The following is a 15,205-nucleotide window of genomic DNA, read 5'->3' on the forward strand; positions in this document are numbered from 1 at the left end:
AACTGGAGGACGAGAACCTTTGCAGAGGGAGGGAAGTTATCCCTGGCCCACACCAAAATGATCTGTAGGAAATTCAACAAATTAAAAAAAAATTTCCCCTCTGTTCCCCCTCCCTCTCTCTAAGCATTTTTCTATGCCTATTTCTTGCATTTGGAACTATGGCCCTTTGTACACTAAATTATTTTTGAAGACTTGGGGCTAAAAGGTAGTTGCACTTCTCAGGTTACCGAGTTTAACAAGGTTTTGTTGCCTTCCCCGCCCTTTTTAACATATTTGTGCACAGAGAGAAATCTGTTCTCCCTGAAGGTACTCTAACCACTGTTACTCATGGGAAATATGTTTTTCTTGTTCAAAGTCTAAATAGTTGCTTATGGACAAATTATTAAGATTTTATTGTTAAAAAACACCTATCTGTGTAGTAATATTAATTCAGTCATAGTGTCCAGCTTTCTTATGCCCAGGAGAGTAAAGGCATCTATTTTAATAAAGTTTACAATATAACATTCAGAGAGATATTAGGCAACATTTTCTGTTTTGTAGCTTGTAACATACAAATAGTAACTAGGCATATGTACAAGGAACAGAGAGGAAGAAATCAATTCTCCCTTCTCCATGGCCATTAAGCAGCTGCTGAGCCACTCTGGTCCAATGGCTGGAATAGCCTCTACAGGCTCTTACTCAGCTTCCTGGGGATCCTCTGCCTCCCCCTGTACGCTGTCATGCAGGAAACCAGTACAAACTGAGGCTTCCAGTCTGCATGGGTCCCTCCCAACACCTATACAGCATAATTACACTGCTTTGGGAGGCAAGGTGCCCTTTGCAGATGCCAAGGATGGGGGCTGGATTTGCCCCTAAGGGAATGCTTTTTAAAAAAAAAAAAGCATTCAGCCATGTTCAATACAGAGCAATAATAAAATGTGACCCTGCAAGATGTTTAGTACCCTCAACTTCCACTGAAGTCACTCTCATCACTAGGCTAAAATGGTTCACATTAATTTTGATACAATAGTGAGCTGTTTATAACACAAGAGCTTTGCAAAGTTTAGTATAGTCTGGCCAAATCAGAAAAGAGTGATATAGACTAATCAACTCTCCTAGCTGTATGTGAATAATTCCAATGGAAATAAAAGCTATGAGAGTTACATATTCCATCCAGGGGACACAATTCCCCAAAATTCATTAATAAAACAGTAAAATGAACACACAAGAATTAGTACATTTTACTAAACAAAGTTGTACCTGGTCATATCCATAAGGCCTTTGTTGTGGTGGCTGTGGTGGTCCAGGCTGTGTGGGCCTGTATGCTGCATACTGCTGGCCTTGCCCTTGTGGATAGTTAGGATACTGAGGTCCTGGACCACTCTGTGAAGGACCTGCAAATCATTAAAACAAATCAAGAAAGGGGAGGAGTGAAGAACAGAATTGTAAATGGGGCTCCATGTCTGCAGACGCTGCAGGTAAACAAAATGACTATGTATTAGATAAAAAATCCAATGATTCCATAGAGTGTAAAATCATCAAATTTTGGTGTAGACCTGTTTGTAAGCTGACCCCCGCCCTTTGATGCGTCACTTTTTTTACCAAAAATATTCGGCTTATGAACGAGTATATACAGCATTTAACAAGCTTAAATTAGGTTACCACATACATCAGGCAAATACAGTGAGTTACGTTATTTGGTGCCCGCCACTGGATCCCCTGAAGACCAGAAGGAGCCATAAAGTTCTACAACTGATGAACAGGTGCTTGCTCTTACACAAACAGGCAGATCTGCTTCTGGGGCAAAATGTGACTTGCGTAGACAGTAACTTGATTCAGTGCTGACAAGTGCACATTTTATCTAATTCCATTGGTCACTGAGCAGCCATCAGATGGTAACAAATTTGGTAATTCTGGATCTGTGAGAGGTTCAAAGTGATTATCTTGAGGATAAAATCTTCATATTCCATTACCATTCTCCTCAGGCATCAAATCCACCTGAACTATGCTGCTTCAGCTCTCTGTGCTTCTCCTGGAGTGGGACAGATACCTGAAGATTCATAATAATTACTGGGGCGCTGATTGCAAATAATTGATTTTTTGCAAATTAATGAGTAAGCAGATAAATATTAAGTAAAGCAGGATACTACATCCCAAAATGTACTTTGTTCATCTCACAAATGTAGTTCAGTTTTATTTATGATAATTCTTTATGGTTTACTAGTAAATGTTCATAGGAGATTTTGTAAAAAAAGAGTTAAATATATTAATTTAAGACTTCATTATCTGCTTAAGAAACTGTACTTGAAAAGTGAGCTAGTTTGGGTGGGCAAATCATGATGTGTGTGGATAAGGAGTTCTATTGTATTTGTTTCACCTGTTTCTTCTAATGTTTTTATTCTAAACCCCAGGTTTTGAAAAATGAATATATGGAAAAAATGAGTCAAATTTGTCAAATTTTATTTATTTACTTTTTTAATGCTTTGGGTACACATACAAATATTTCAAAACTGTAACACTCCAGTCCCAACTTCAAAAACAAACTCTCCCAAATCTAACTAGATCCTTTACAAAGCACTACCACTAACACAGCTAGGTCAGATGTAAAACTAGTATTTTCATGCACAATCATGATTGCATACACAATCTCACATACAAATTATGGAACTGGTTTTCACTGTCTCTTCTTGAGAGGATGTTTATTTTAAGATGAATGTGTAAGTATTTTTACAGTATGACAGCAAAGACAATTTAAAATGTATAGTATGCCCTGTTCTGATTCAAAATCTTCAGAAAAAAACCACATCCACTCTGTGCTCATTGTTATGGAGCACGTCCTTGAATCCAAGGGGTTAACGTCCCTAATGATAATAATGTGGTTTCCCAATGCTACAATACATTAGTGTGGGGAAATTCTCAATACTAGCACAACATTATCTCTTAAGATTACAACTGTGCAAGTATTTTTTGTTACAGTAGTGGTACAAATATCATCAGAGAAAGTAAGAACTTAATGATCCAAGCTCGACCCCAATAAATAAACGTTAGGTGAGAGTCTATGCTGAGTCTCTAAGAGGTGAGAGTCTATGCTGAGTTTCTAAGAGGTGAGAGTCTATGCTGAGTTTCTAAGAGGTGCAACACAGAACTGGAAGCTCAGCAGTACAGGGAGTTAAGATGGCTTTATGGTGTTAAGATGGCTATCTTTGTGCTCTCCTGATCCTAGGGTCCTGTATGGACTGGAAAGGCCCCCAGTATAACTTAGCTCTGGGACCAGCCTAAGTTACATATACCGCTCCTATGTGGCTCAACATAGTCTAGAATCTCTGCAGTGCTATATGCTGCCTCAACATCCCCCTCCTGGCCCCAGCTCCACCCCCTCAGGAAGCTGTATTCTGCAGAGTCTGTGCTGGGGGACTTTTCCCCCAGCTGAATACAGGGATTTTAGGGCCCTGTTATATTGGTCCAGCCATTTCACCCATCATAAAGAGGCTGAAGCAGAGATGAGGATCTCACCTATAGTCTTCCTTGTGAGAACTAGCTTGTTGTCCGCTACTTACCATAACCCTGCTGTTGTCCTGGATAACCTTGCTGGCCTGTGTACTGCTGCTGTTGTGGAGGGTAACCCTGCTGCTGAGGAGGTCCTTGATATGCATCTTGCTGCTGACCATACTGAGAGTTTCCTGCAAAATGGTTGCAAGAAAAAAAAACAATTAAAAATGTTTACTACACTTCTGTTTTTCTCTAAGATGGACAGCCAACAACACATGAACAAAATGAAAATGCAATCTTGAATTCAAAAACTTAATAAAACAAAGAAAACGCAAACCAAACAGAAGGAATTCGGCCAAACAAACTGCAGTTAAAGCCAAGTTTGCAAGGTTGAACTGCAGCTTTTTCAGCATCTCTGCCAAACAAGCAGTACATTTACTGGAACATCAGTCATAAGATCATGACTATGCTAAATAAAATAAAAAAAGACAAAATTAAAGACATCTACGAGAGCACAGACTAGCTACACAAGATCAGCAAGCTGTTTCCTAATGGCACTATATTTATATATATACATATATATACATATATACATATATATATATGTATATATATACACACACACACACAAAAATATATATATATACACACACAAATGAACCAATGGATTTATGTTTAAATAAAAAATTTCCATTGGAAAAAAAAAGTTCTCTAACAGTGTTTTAGTCATTTTATTGTTGTTAGAAATGGCAAATTATGGTTATATATTTTAGATGTTTGCAAGAAATTATTTTGAATGCTTCAAGTTCCCTGCAATTTTCAAGACAGCCAGCAACTAGTATTCTACAAGAGCTTTGCATGGGCATAAATTGTTTTGTGCAAGAATTTTCGTTCCCATAGGAGGTGGGGGAGGGAAGGGAATGTATGTGCGTATGTGTGTGAAGGTATATAGATACCTCCTTCGTAGTAATGTTGTGAGGAATCCTCATAAGGCCTATCGTAGCCTTGTTCAGGATACGACGGTTGCTGATAACCGTAATCATTATGACCTACATCAATTCGACAAGAGACAGGAAGAAACGTTAATGGCCTCTGAGTGAAAACCCTAAAAATATTTCATCTTTCAGAAAAATCAAAAAAAAAAGTCAACTGGAAATACATAAAAAAGATTTTTCAATTTTATTAGCCAAAGATTTACCAATATGATTTCCTTTCATGTTGAATTAACATGTGACAGGGAACAAAAGCTTAATGCATTCGTTTTAGCAATATCACAGCAAGGGATGGTCTTAACCTTCTGATAATCTTTGTTGGTGGGAAAAAGTACTTTATCTTTTATTTTTAAAAAATGAAAGCATTTAGGCCTTTCACATGTAAATAACCTGAATTAAATTAGAATGAACAAAGGAAGCAATTATCATACTTTGTCTAACACCTGTTCGGCTGATCTCCAATTCAAAAGCATATGCTAAAAGCAGTGTGAAATATAACAAAGCTCAATGAAGTTATGAATCACATATTTTTGTAGTAAATTTTGCTCTGAAGTGTCAAAGGAAAAACTTCTCAAGGCTGATTTTTTTCCCCCCACAAACACCATTCTTAACAATCTTAAGAAGACATTTTCCCTGGAGAATCTCATTTATCAGCACAATCATTAAAAAAGAAGCTTCAGTTTCAGAGGCTATGGGCCCCTCTGGTTTAGAAACCAAAACATGAGAAAAATAGCCTACCTGTTTGTTGTTTTAAGACTCAATATTTCTCCTGCAGATTACTAAAAGGTACTACATCATAGTGCCCTCTTGTGACACTCAAGTCATGAGAACAAGCTTTCATTTTGTTAAAAATTTAGCACAAATTTTATAAAAGTGCCTAAATAAGGCAGAGAGCAAGAAGTTCTAAAAATAAATGGTCTTTGGTATAAATGAAGAACTAGACCCAAACTTCTTAAAAACTTACTCTGATGCTCCTACATTATTATTAGTTCATATTTTATAGATTATTATTTTAACATATCCACTGCTGTTTAACAATAATACTTGCCGAAGTTAACAAAATATGGTGGATCTTTGTAAATTCATCTATACTGTCATATAATTTTAACTGATAATGTTCAACTGTATGCATTAAATGCATGAATTACCTTTAACTATGTGAAAGTTATGAAAGTCATACAGCTAACTCTTTTTTGTACAGAGTAAATGAGGTCATGTGTATAACACAATATAAGTTTCAGAATTAAGACTGTATGTTCTGATTTAACATAGCTTGTGAAATATCTTTGAATGTACACAAATGAAAATCAGATGCCTACACCTATTTATAACAGCTTTAGGCCTGGCTAAAATATTGATTTAAAAAAATTAAAACTTTAAATTCAAAAAAATAATTCATTTCAATAAGTATTTACAAATTTTGCTCTGAAATGTTGATAGGATTTGAGGGTTATTGAGCTACGAATGTTTTTTAAATTGTTACTATTACCATGTTCCTTGGACTTCCCAAAACACATCATTAAGTGGCAAGCAGGCTATCACAATAGCTATGAGTCAGCCAGTATTTTTCCACAAATACAGTTTGTTCACCTAACCTCTCCCTCAGCAAAACCAAAACAAATTCAAAAAGGAACCCCATCTTCTAATTTATAGTATAATCCTGATTCCCCTTGTTCAAATACACTATATACAGATCTCTTACTTCAAAGAGGAAGAAGGACTGATTTGTGTAATATTAATTTAGAGTCTGATCCTGAGAGCACTGAGGGAATTCCACAGGACCATGTCTTTCAACAAACAAGCTTCTCAGGACTGGGACTATCTTAGGGAATGGCTAAACTTGAAATTTCAAAGCGCTGCCGCGGCAGCGCTTTGAAGTGTGAGTGTGGTCGGAGCACCAGCGCTGGGAGAGAGCTCTCCCAGCGCTGCACGTAAACCACATCCCTTACGGGTGTAGCTTGCAGCGCTGGGAGCCACGCTCCCTGCGCTGCGGCACTGATTACACTGAGGCTTTACAGCGCTGTATCTTGCAGCGCTCAGGAGGGTGTTTTTTCACAACCCTGAGCGCGAAAGTTGCAGCGCTGTAAAGTGCCAGTGTAGCCAAGCCCTCATGCCGTTATCAAACAGTATGTATGCTTAAGGCCCACACCACAGCAGCAACAAAACATTTGTGCAATTTGTTCTTAAAATCAAAAATAAATTATGTTATAGGATAAGAACAATCATAAAAAACCAAAACATTATGCTTATAAGCAAGTTTTTTTATTTCTGTATACTAGCTATAAAAAGAATATATTACTCTGTCTCTTTCTACACATACAGTATCATAAAGCAGATGTATAACATGACTGCTTTAATTCAGATCAGCTGTTCCACATACACTGAAGAACCCTCCATACTTGTAGCTAAATGAGAGGATTCTCATTATAGGATATGAAAGCCAATATTAGAATGTCAAAGTAGAAGTATTACAAATGATGTACTTTGAGCAAGTTGTAAAATTAGTTCTCTTTAGCATCTTAAATTATAGTAACAATTCTGAATTTAGAAGCTTTTATAAATACAAGATCTGTTATGGTGATCAATTACTAACTATTTTCACCCCATTCTATAGTTTTTGAGTAGCTCTCTACATTGATATTGGGCAGGTATAGAAAATGGGAAAGTTAACATTATGAGAGATTACCATCAGGGTAATATTGCTGGTTCATGCCTTCTGGAGGACCTTGTCCACCATGACTGTATTGGTCCCCATAATAGTCTTCCTGGCCTGAGTACTGCTGTGGTGGGCCTGAAAAACCACAACCAGTCAATACGTAAGTATCTTGTTTTCTCTGTTAACAAGCTTACTAATTTCTGGTTTTAGTATGAGAAATATTTCTCAAATGTACTCCCCACCCACCCTGTTGCATTTCAGACAACATATTTAATCTACTTGTTCAGCTGCACTAGACTCCATACAGTAGAATCTCAGAGTTACGAACACCTCAAGAATGGAGGCTGTTCGTAACTCTGAAATGTTCACAACTCTGAACAAAACATTATGGTTGTTCTTTCAAACATTTACAACTGAACATTGACTTAAGACAGCTTTGAAACTTTACTATGCAGAAGAAAAATGCTGCTTTCCCTTTATTTTTTAGTAGTTTATGTTTAACACAGTACTGTACTGTACTGCCTCTGCTGCTGTCTGATTGTATACTTCCAGTTCCAAATGAGGTGTGTGGTTGACTGGTCAGTTCGTAACTCTGAGGTTCTACTGTATGTGAATCGAGCTCAGAGTTCATTTTAAGAACACATGTAAAACAGCAACAGCACTAAGCTATGCATCAAGAAAAATACAGACTCTCTTTTAAAAAAGGACTGCAGTTAAGAAAAAAATGACAAGATTGTGGAATATAATTCTATTTTCTCTCTCTTTCCTCTAGTGGTTGAGCAATTTTAGAACCAAATGGGTTATTTAATTATTTTCCATACATATCAAACTTTTGTGACAACAAACTGAATTCTACTTCATACAGCAGGTTCTCTGGGGTGTAAACTTTTTGGACACCTTTTTTATTCAGAAATGAGCTTGAAATAAAAGAGATATAAATCTCAAAATTCATGTCCAAACTAGTAGCTTTTCTGCTGCAAGAGCTACCTTTAAGAAGGAGGAAAAAATATGCTGGAGACAAAGAAATCTGAAATTGTGCACATAGCAATTTGGTTCAAATATGATGTAGACAAAAAACTATTTATAAAAATTTCCAAGATGGTTATTTAAACTAATCTAAGAAGTTCAATGTAGGGTCTTACCTTGCTGTGGTGGCCTATACGGAGGAATCTGTCTCTGACCCATCATGTGATTTCCTTGGTTAACTTGGCCCATCATTCCCATTGGTGGCTGCTGTCCCTGGTAATGTTGTCCACCTCCCTGTGGCATATTATATTGCTGGGAAGGAGGTGGCTGCTGGTGCATCATTGGACCTGTAGAAGAAAAACAAACAAACTATAATATCTTTTCTAAATTGTGATCTGGATTAAAATCCTTTAAAACGCATAACAAATCAAATCTTAAACTATTAATAACCAAATCCACACAGATAAGTCAAAAGCAGTACCATCAAGCATTGCTTAATTCTGGACCTATGCAAGTTGGGGTAACCAATTCAGTCACGAATTTACAGAACAGAACTTCTCCAAAAGGATGAAGATAGTTGCATGAAGGTGTTGCGGCTTTTTAAAAAAACAAAACCATGGGTATATTATATTTTTCATTCCTATTTTCCTCATGCTCAAAGTTAATGGAACCATTTCCACTCTATTTCCATACTGGATCAGACCAAAGGTCCACCTAGCCCAGTATCTTGTCTTCCGACACTGGCCAATGCCAGATGCTTCAAAGGGAATGAATAGAACAGGGCAATCATCATGTAATCCATCACATAGTCCAGTCCCAGCATCTGGCAGTCAGAGGCTAGGGACACCCAGAGCATGGGGAGGCATCCTTGAAATTCATGGACCTACCCTTCATGAACTTATTTAATTATTTTTTTAGTCCAGTTATAGCTCTGGCATTCATAACACTCTTTGGCAATGAGTTCCACAGGTTGACAGTGCATTGTGTGAAGTACTTCCTTTTGTTTGTTTTAAACTTGCTGCCTATTAATTCCATTGGGTGACCTCTGGTTCTTGTGTTAAGTGAAGAGGTAACTACACTTCCTTATTCACTTTCTCCACACCATTCGTGATTTTATAAAACTGTAACTACAGAGGTCACTTTGTTCCTACAACAATACTCTCAGATTAAAACTACACTGCAGTTAAGGTGGAATTACACATCAGTTATTATGGTAATTTTTTTAAATGTATGTTACTTAGATTAAAAGCTGTCTAGAGCCAAGATAGTATTTTGGTTACATGTCTAGCACAATGGGGTTCTAGTCCACAACTGGGCCAAAAAGGCACTACCACAATACAAATAAATAAAAATAATTTTAAATTATCCTAAAACAAAGCATTATAAACTGAGGAAATTCAGAGTCAAGGCTAAATTTGTAATAGCATTCAAACTTAACTTTGCCCTATACTGACAATAACCATATGATTACGATTACAGATTAGATTCAACTACTTTTTAAAGAAATATTAGAATCCCTTCTCCCTTCATGGTGTCATCACTGGGAGGTTAAGGTACCAGATTTCACTAAATCTTAACAAAATGTAAAATGTGAAGAGTCTACGTTATTCCGCTATTAAGAGCATTAGGGCAAGAAAAGTCTAACAAGGTGGTAAATTGTTTGTATGTCTGTTTCTTTTTCTTTTCTAAATCCTGACCTGTATTGAAATCCTTTAAAACAGCGCAACAAATCAAAACTTACACTATTACAAACCAATTTTTTCTTTCTTTTTTTTTAAGTGGGCAGGTGCTAAACTAGGAGCAGATAGTATCATAGCAGAAATTTAATGGTGGAAAACTAGCTAAAAGCAGCCAATTTTGAGGATGGACTTATAAGAGGAATATTACATGGTAACATTCAGGAAAGTTAAATCAGATGAACTGAAGGTGTGATTGTACAGTGCATTAAACCCCTGTATGCATGCTCTCATTCAGAAGTGGCCAGATTTCAGTTTAGTTTAAACAAATTGTAATTAAATAAATTAAGAGCACTAGTAAGAGGGAGGCTATTCTAAGTGAGTTAGTGGGGGAGGTAACCAAAAAGTTTTCAACAAGAGAAGGCAAAAAAGCAGCATTATGGAGAAAACAGAGATGTTCAGCATTTTCTTTTGAAGATAAATATAGATCATTAATTAAGATCACGGAAATCAAAATCCTGCTTCTGTTCTCTAGTATGACAATTATTATGTTCCAATTTTAAAGTACTGAATAAAAGCATTAAAATGAAGATGCTGAAATTATTTTCACTTAACTGAAACTGTATTTCATATTCTGGATTTTCTGAACAATTGGACAATTCAGACCATTACATTTCACTACAGCTCTGTCTGAACATACTGAGAACAAGAACACAGTCTTGAAGAAACAAAAACTAGTTGCCATAATATTGCTAGATCTCAGGAAAGCTTGTTAATTAACAATATTAATATTAGTCACAATATAATGTGATAAAATGCGTTGGCTCCCCATGGTGCAATGTAGAGGTTTTCTATTTGCTTTTTTAATTAGAACTTCATTAATGCTTTGTAAAGCCACAATGAGAATCCACTACTCTGCATCAGCCTAACCGTCTATAATATTAATAACAGAGCACTTGGCTTCTTTCCAGTTTAGTCCAAGTCGCCTTTATGAGAATGGCACCAAGATGGTGAGCCATGAGTTCAATCAGTTTTCAGAATGGAACCATTTCCTGCAACGGATTGGGGAGGTGTAGTTTTTTTGTTTGTTTTTTAAAGGGGTTGGAGGGTGGGGTCCAGTAGTGGTTTTTTGTTTGTTTTTCAGTTACAGTTTTATGCCATATTTAGTTTCACACTTAGTCAGAATACAAAACTGAATAAGACTATAACAAAAAAACAACCTCCACTCCACAAAAAAACCAAACTAAAATATTAGATGACAGGACTCTCATTTTTGATGGGGTTTTTTTTGCTATTGTTATTAATGATTTATTTACAGCTCATCAGCTCTAGAATATATTCCAATGACTGTGAATTGTTCATTTTGAAAGAGAAGCCTAGAATGGGGATGTCTGTAAGGACTATTGCTGACAGAGGTAGAAGCTTGAGTTCCTTTAGTATGTTATACTTTAATTCTCCAAGACAGGAAGACTTAAGAATTTTTGAAGGAATAGTTAAAGACGCAGTCAACACCCAGTGCTGCAATGGTTTCATCTATAGTTGCAGATAAGAGGTTACTTCATGGAAGAGGCCACAAGATTCCTTAGGGTGAAGAAAATCACGCTGATCTTTGTGGGCTCTCTTTCATACAGCAATCATAAGAATATTAGGGTTGGAAGGGACCTCAGAAGGTCATCTAGTCCAACCCCCTGCTCAAAGCAGGACTGATCCCCAGACAGATTTTTACCCCAGTTCCCTAAATGGCCCCCCTCAAGATTGAACTACACAACCCTGGGTTTAGCAGGCCAATGCTCAAACCACTGAGCTGTCCCTCCTCCCACCTATAAGTGCTCCCTGATGCAAGAGGAATACTTGCATGCATGTTGTCTCCATGACCAGATATTTGGTGCTAAAGAGAGGCTGAAGGAAAATAATTTAAATTGGTAGAATTGTGTGTCTCATGGAAGAGCATAGATAATTTTGGTGAATCAGTCTGAAAGTCATGTGAAAACATGCATCTTTTAGGCTGACAGCTCCAAATCAGTTTTGCAGGGAAAAGGATTGGATGATGGAAGCCAGTCAGCATGTAGCATTTGAACTTTTTACTGAACAGTTCAATTTCCTTAGGTCCACAGTAAAATAACAGTGGTCTCTCTTTATTTTTGGAATTAGAAATAGTCTTATTAGAAGCCTCTCCCTCTCTACACTACTTTGGCAAGTTTTCTATGGCTCCCATCTTTGAAAAGGAACCCATCTCTGCTCTGAGCAATATCTCATTACATGGATCCGAGAGGAAATGGGGGGAAGGGAGAGATGGAAGTCAGAATGGAATGGAATTAGATTGCATATCTGAACCAGATTATCTCCAACAGCCAATGATCAGTGGTAATTCCATGTCATGCCCATAGGAACTGACAGACTAATCTTAAAACATATGGAAAAAATGAAGAGTAAGATAAATGCAGACTGGAAGTGTGCTCCAGGACAACCTAACAAATTTAAGGCCAGGTGGGTACTGAGGATGAACAAACAATAGAAAAATTCAACTGTTTAAAGTGTTTCCTCACAGTTTTGTCTTCCACCGCTTCTTAGATATCAAAGTGAGAGGGTACAATATGACAAGAATACAATAGCTGCTGACATGGTTGAGACTGCTGGAGGAGACGTAAGGGAAAGAGGAACCAGAAGTAGGGAACTGTCTTTGGACCCAAAAAGACAACACCACTAGGTGAAACCCAAAGCCCATGCTGCAAGATGTAGTCTCTTCCATCTCCAGAATTTAATCAGTTTTGCTGCTCAACAAACCTCTGTTATTAAAGGGCAGATCTTTCACATTTGAGCTTGAGCTTTAATAGGAAGGCCAGATGACCTAAGCCAGTGGTTTTCAACCTCTATTCATCTGCGGACCCCTAAAAATTTTTGAATGGAGAACTTCTTTTGAAATTCAACCTGTGGTCCATGAAACTTTATTTGCATAGTCACCTTTCATGGACCCCTTAGACACAGTCTGCAGATCCTCAAAGGTCTGCAGACCACAAGCTGAAAACCACTAACCTATGCTAAGAATACCATCAGAAAGTGATCTCAGATGTCACAGTTCCGGCCAGTGTACGCAGGGCATTATATGAAACACAGAGTGCATGTCTAGAGACAACGTGACGTTCGGCGGACTTTTTCTAACTTATTTTGCTTCTCTGAGAGGTCACAAAATAAAGGGACTACTTGGTCACAAACCTGGAACTGACCGCTAGCCATGATGGGCTGATAACTGGTGATAAGAATTCCTACAACACAGTAGCTGTGCAGGAGCTGCTGCAGCATTTAGAACCTCCAGTGAAGCATACACTTAACTGCTAATGTCTTCTAGGATCTTTGCAGTTTAGAAACTCCACAGGTTTCTGGAAGCCCAGGAAAATGATAAACAGACAAAACTTCATACCTTTTGCAAGCCTTGCTAATGTTACAGGGGAAACTTAAAAGATTCTTCAGCAGGATCTCAAAAGCCTTGTAACATGTCAAGGGAGCAATTTGCTTTTCCTAATACACCAGAAATATCTTTCCAATATGTACCACTAATTGAAAAATAGCAGAAGGAACTACTGCTTTACAAGGTCTTCACCTTCCAAACTAGATCTGAAGTTTCTAGGTGTCCTCATTTTTGAGAGGACATTTAAGAAATAAAAACAATAATTTGACAGATGGGAAAACACCTAATATTTCTAATTCAAAGCAGTTCAAGTATTTAAACCTTTGCACTTGACAAGTAGAATGTGGCATCTGTTGAAAGCAGACTCTGTTCACAATCAGCCATGCCTTTGTTTATTCAAGGTATGATTTCCTATAGGTAGCAACTCTTTAAAACCATGTGAAATTGAAGTTAGTACAGAATGCAATGCATAAGTTTAAGGTGTTTGGGTTTTTTTACTTCTGAATTCCAAATGGTTGGGTCTTGATTATATTTGAGACTGCCTTTCCTTGTGTGTTACACAATGGCAACTGCAATCAGCAGAGGTGTTCAAACTAACAGACCCTTGTTTAAATGGGAAGGGGCTGGTAGCAGGGCATTCAGAGTGAAGGGTCCTCAACAATGGAAATCACTTCTTCCCTAGTGCCTGAATTGTGTGACAATCAACACCCTATGTTAGGCTCATTTATCTTTTCAGTCTTTTACTGATTGGGCAGGACAGTGCTGTTTAGGGTTTAGGGGTAGACAGAAAGGGAGAAGTTTGCTTCAGTGGAGTCAGTGGTGTTTGTGATCTCTTATGTATTTGTTTGTAACTACTGCACAGTTGCCAGAAATCTGGAAGGGTATTTTATATATTTAAACAAATGAAAATGTCTTTAAAATCTTACCATCAGGTTCAGCAAACAATCCTGCAATGAGCCCTCAACAACTGGCAAGGCAAACATGACATCCAGAGCTATAGTTCTGCTGTTTAACTGGACAGGCAACATGTGTCTAATGTTTAGTACATGGAAACTGGTGAGTCAGAGATACTTGGCTTTCATCTCAGCTCAGGCAGGGAATGGGGTCTACCACAGTGGTCTGCAGAGGGACATGAAAAACAGGATTCCTGAGAAGGCAGTGTTATTTATTTTGGCCTTTTTTTTTTTTAATCAAAGTATTTGAGTTCTGTAGTTTGTCACCATAATGCAGATGTGAAAAATTCCATTCAATCTACATAAGGAGTCCTTTCTAAGTAAATAAAGACTTCAGTTTGTTGAAAAATTCTGCTTTCAACAGTCTCCAGATAGCAAAAATGTCTTGTTAAAAATGGCAGAATATCTTATTCAGCATACTGTACCAATAAACTTGTAGGATTGTACACACAAAAAAAGGGAGACAAAGGGGTTTTGTTCCACATTCGCTTAGCCACCTTACAGTCTCATATTCTTCATAAAGGTTGGCTAATATTCCTTGCCGTTTTCTCAGAGTGGTACAACAGCTTCATTACGAGAGTCACCTGTGAATCTTATTGTTTAACATTCATTTTCCACAACCCAAGAAGACTAAAATTTTCAGTTGCAACAGGACTGACCTTGTAAAACAATCTTGTGAAGGCTCTAGATTTTCATACACAACATTCCTTCAGAAGATGTCTTATAAACTAGTGCAAGTCAATGATTAATACAGTAGATACTGATAACAAATCACATTATTGGACTTTTTGCCATACTAAAAAGTATTTTCATTCCTTTCCTACTAATACCATCAGACACAAATGATAACTTCTGTATGACCCCATACTAGTAACTGCACACACACAAAAAATATTTTAAAAGAACATTAATGTTGCAGATTCAGCACTCAAAAGTTAGCAAGTGCCATAATTAAAGGTTATCTATATGCCGCCTTTAATTTAGCCCCTGAGCATATGCATTCTGATCGTCTTTAATAACATGATCACATACATTTTTCCACAAGACCACTCACTGCCTCATTCAGGGCACAGGATGGACAGTACTCA

The 15,205-nt window shown here is 37.4% G+C and overlaps 1 protein-coding gene across 8 annotated transcripts in view; it reads right to left on the bottom strand.

Annotated features, from left to right (window-relative positions):
* SS18 (SS18 subunit of BAF chromatin remodeling complex) overlaps positions 1–15,205 on the bottom strand; it is a 64,849-nt gene that overhangs the window by 4,107 nt on the left and 45,537 nt on the right. For 5 of the 8 annotated variants that reach the window (XM_030552946.1, XM_030552952.1, XM_030552948.1 and 2 more), the window contains 5 exons: positions 8,259–8,429; positions 7,147–7,251; positions 4,425–4,517; positions 3,537–3,659; positions 1,240–1,373 (listed from right to left, as the gene is read on the bottom strand). In XM_030552946.1, coding sequence (XP_030408806.1) covers positions 1,240–1,373; positions 3,537–3,659; positions 4,425–4,517; positions 7,147–7,251; positions 8,259–8,429 — 626 coding nt within the window. The remainder of the gene's footprint in view (positions 1–1,239; positions 1,374–3,536; positions 3,660–4,424; positions 4,518–7,146; positions 7,252–8,258; positions 8,430–15,205) is intronic. The other 3 variants (XM_030552950.1, XM_030552949.1, XM_030552951.1) reach the window with 3 other exon arrangements.

Source organism: Gopherus evgoodei, chromosome 2 (genome assembly GCF_007399415.2).
Source record: "Gopherus evgoodei ecotype Sinaloan lineage chromosome 2, rGopEvg1_v1.p, whole genome shotgun sequence".
Classification (NCBI taxonomy): Eukaryota; Metazoa; Chordata; order Testudines; family Testudinidae; genus Gopherus; species Gopherus evgoodei.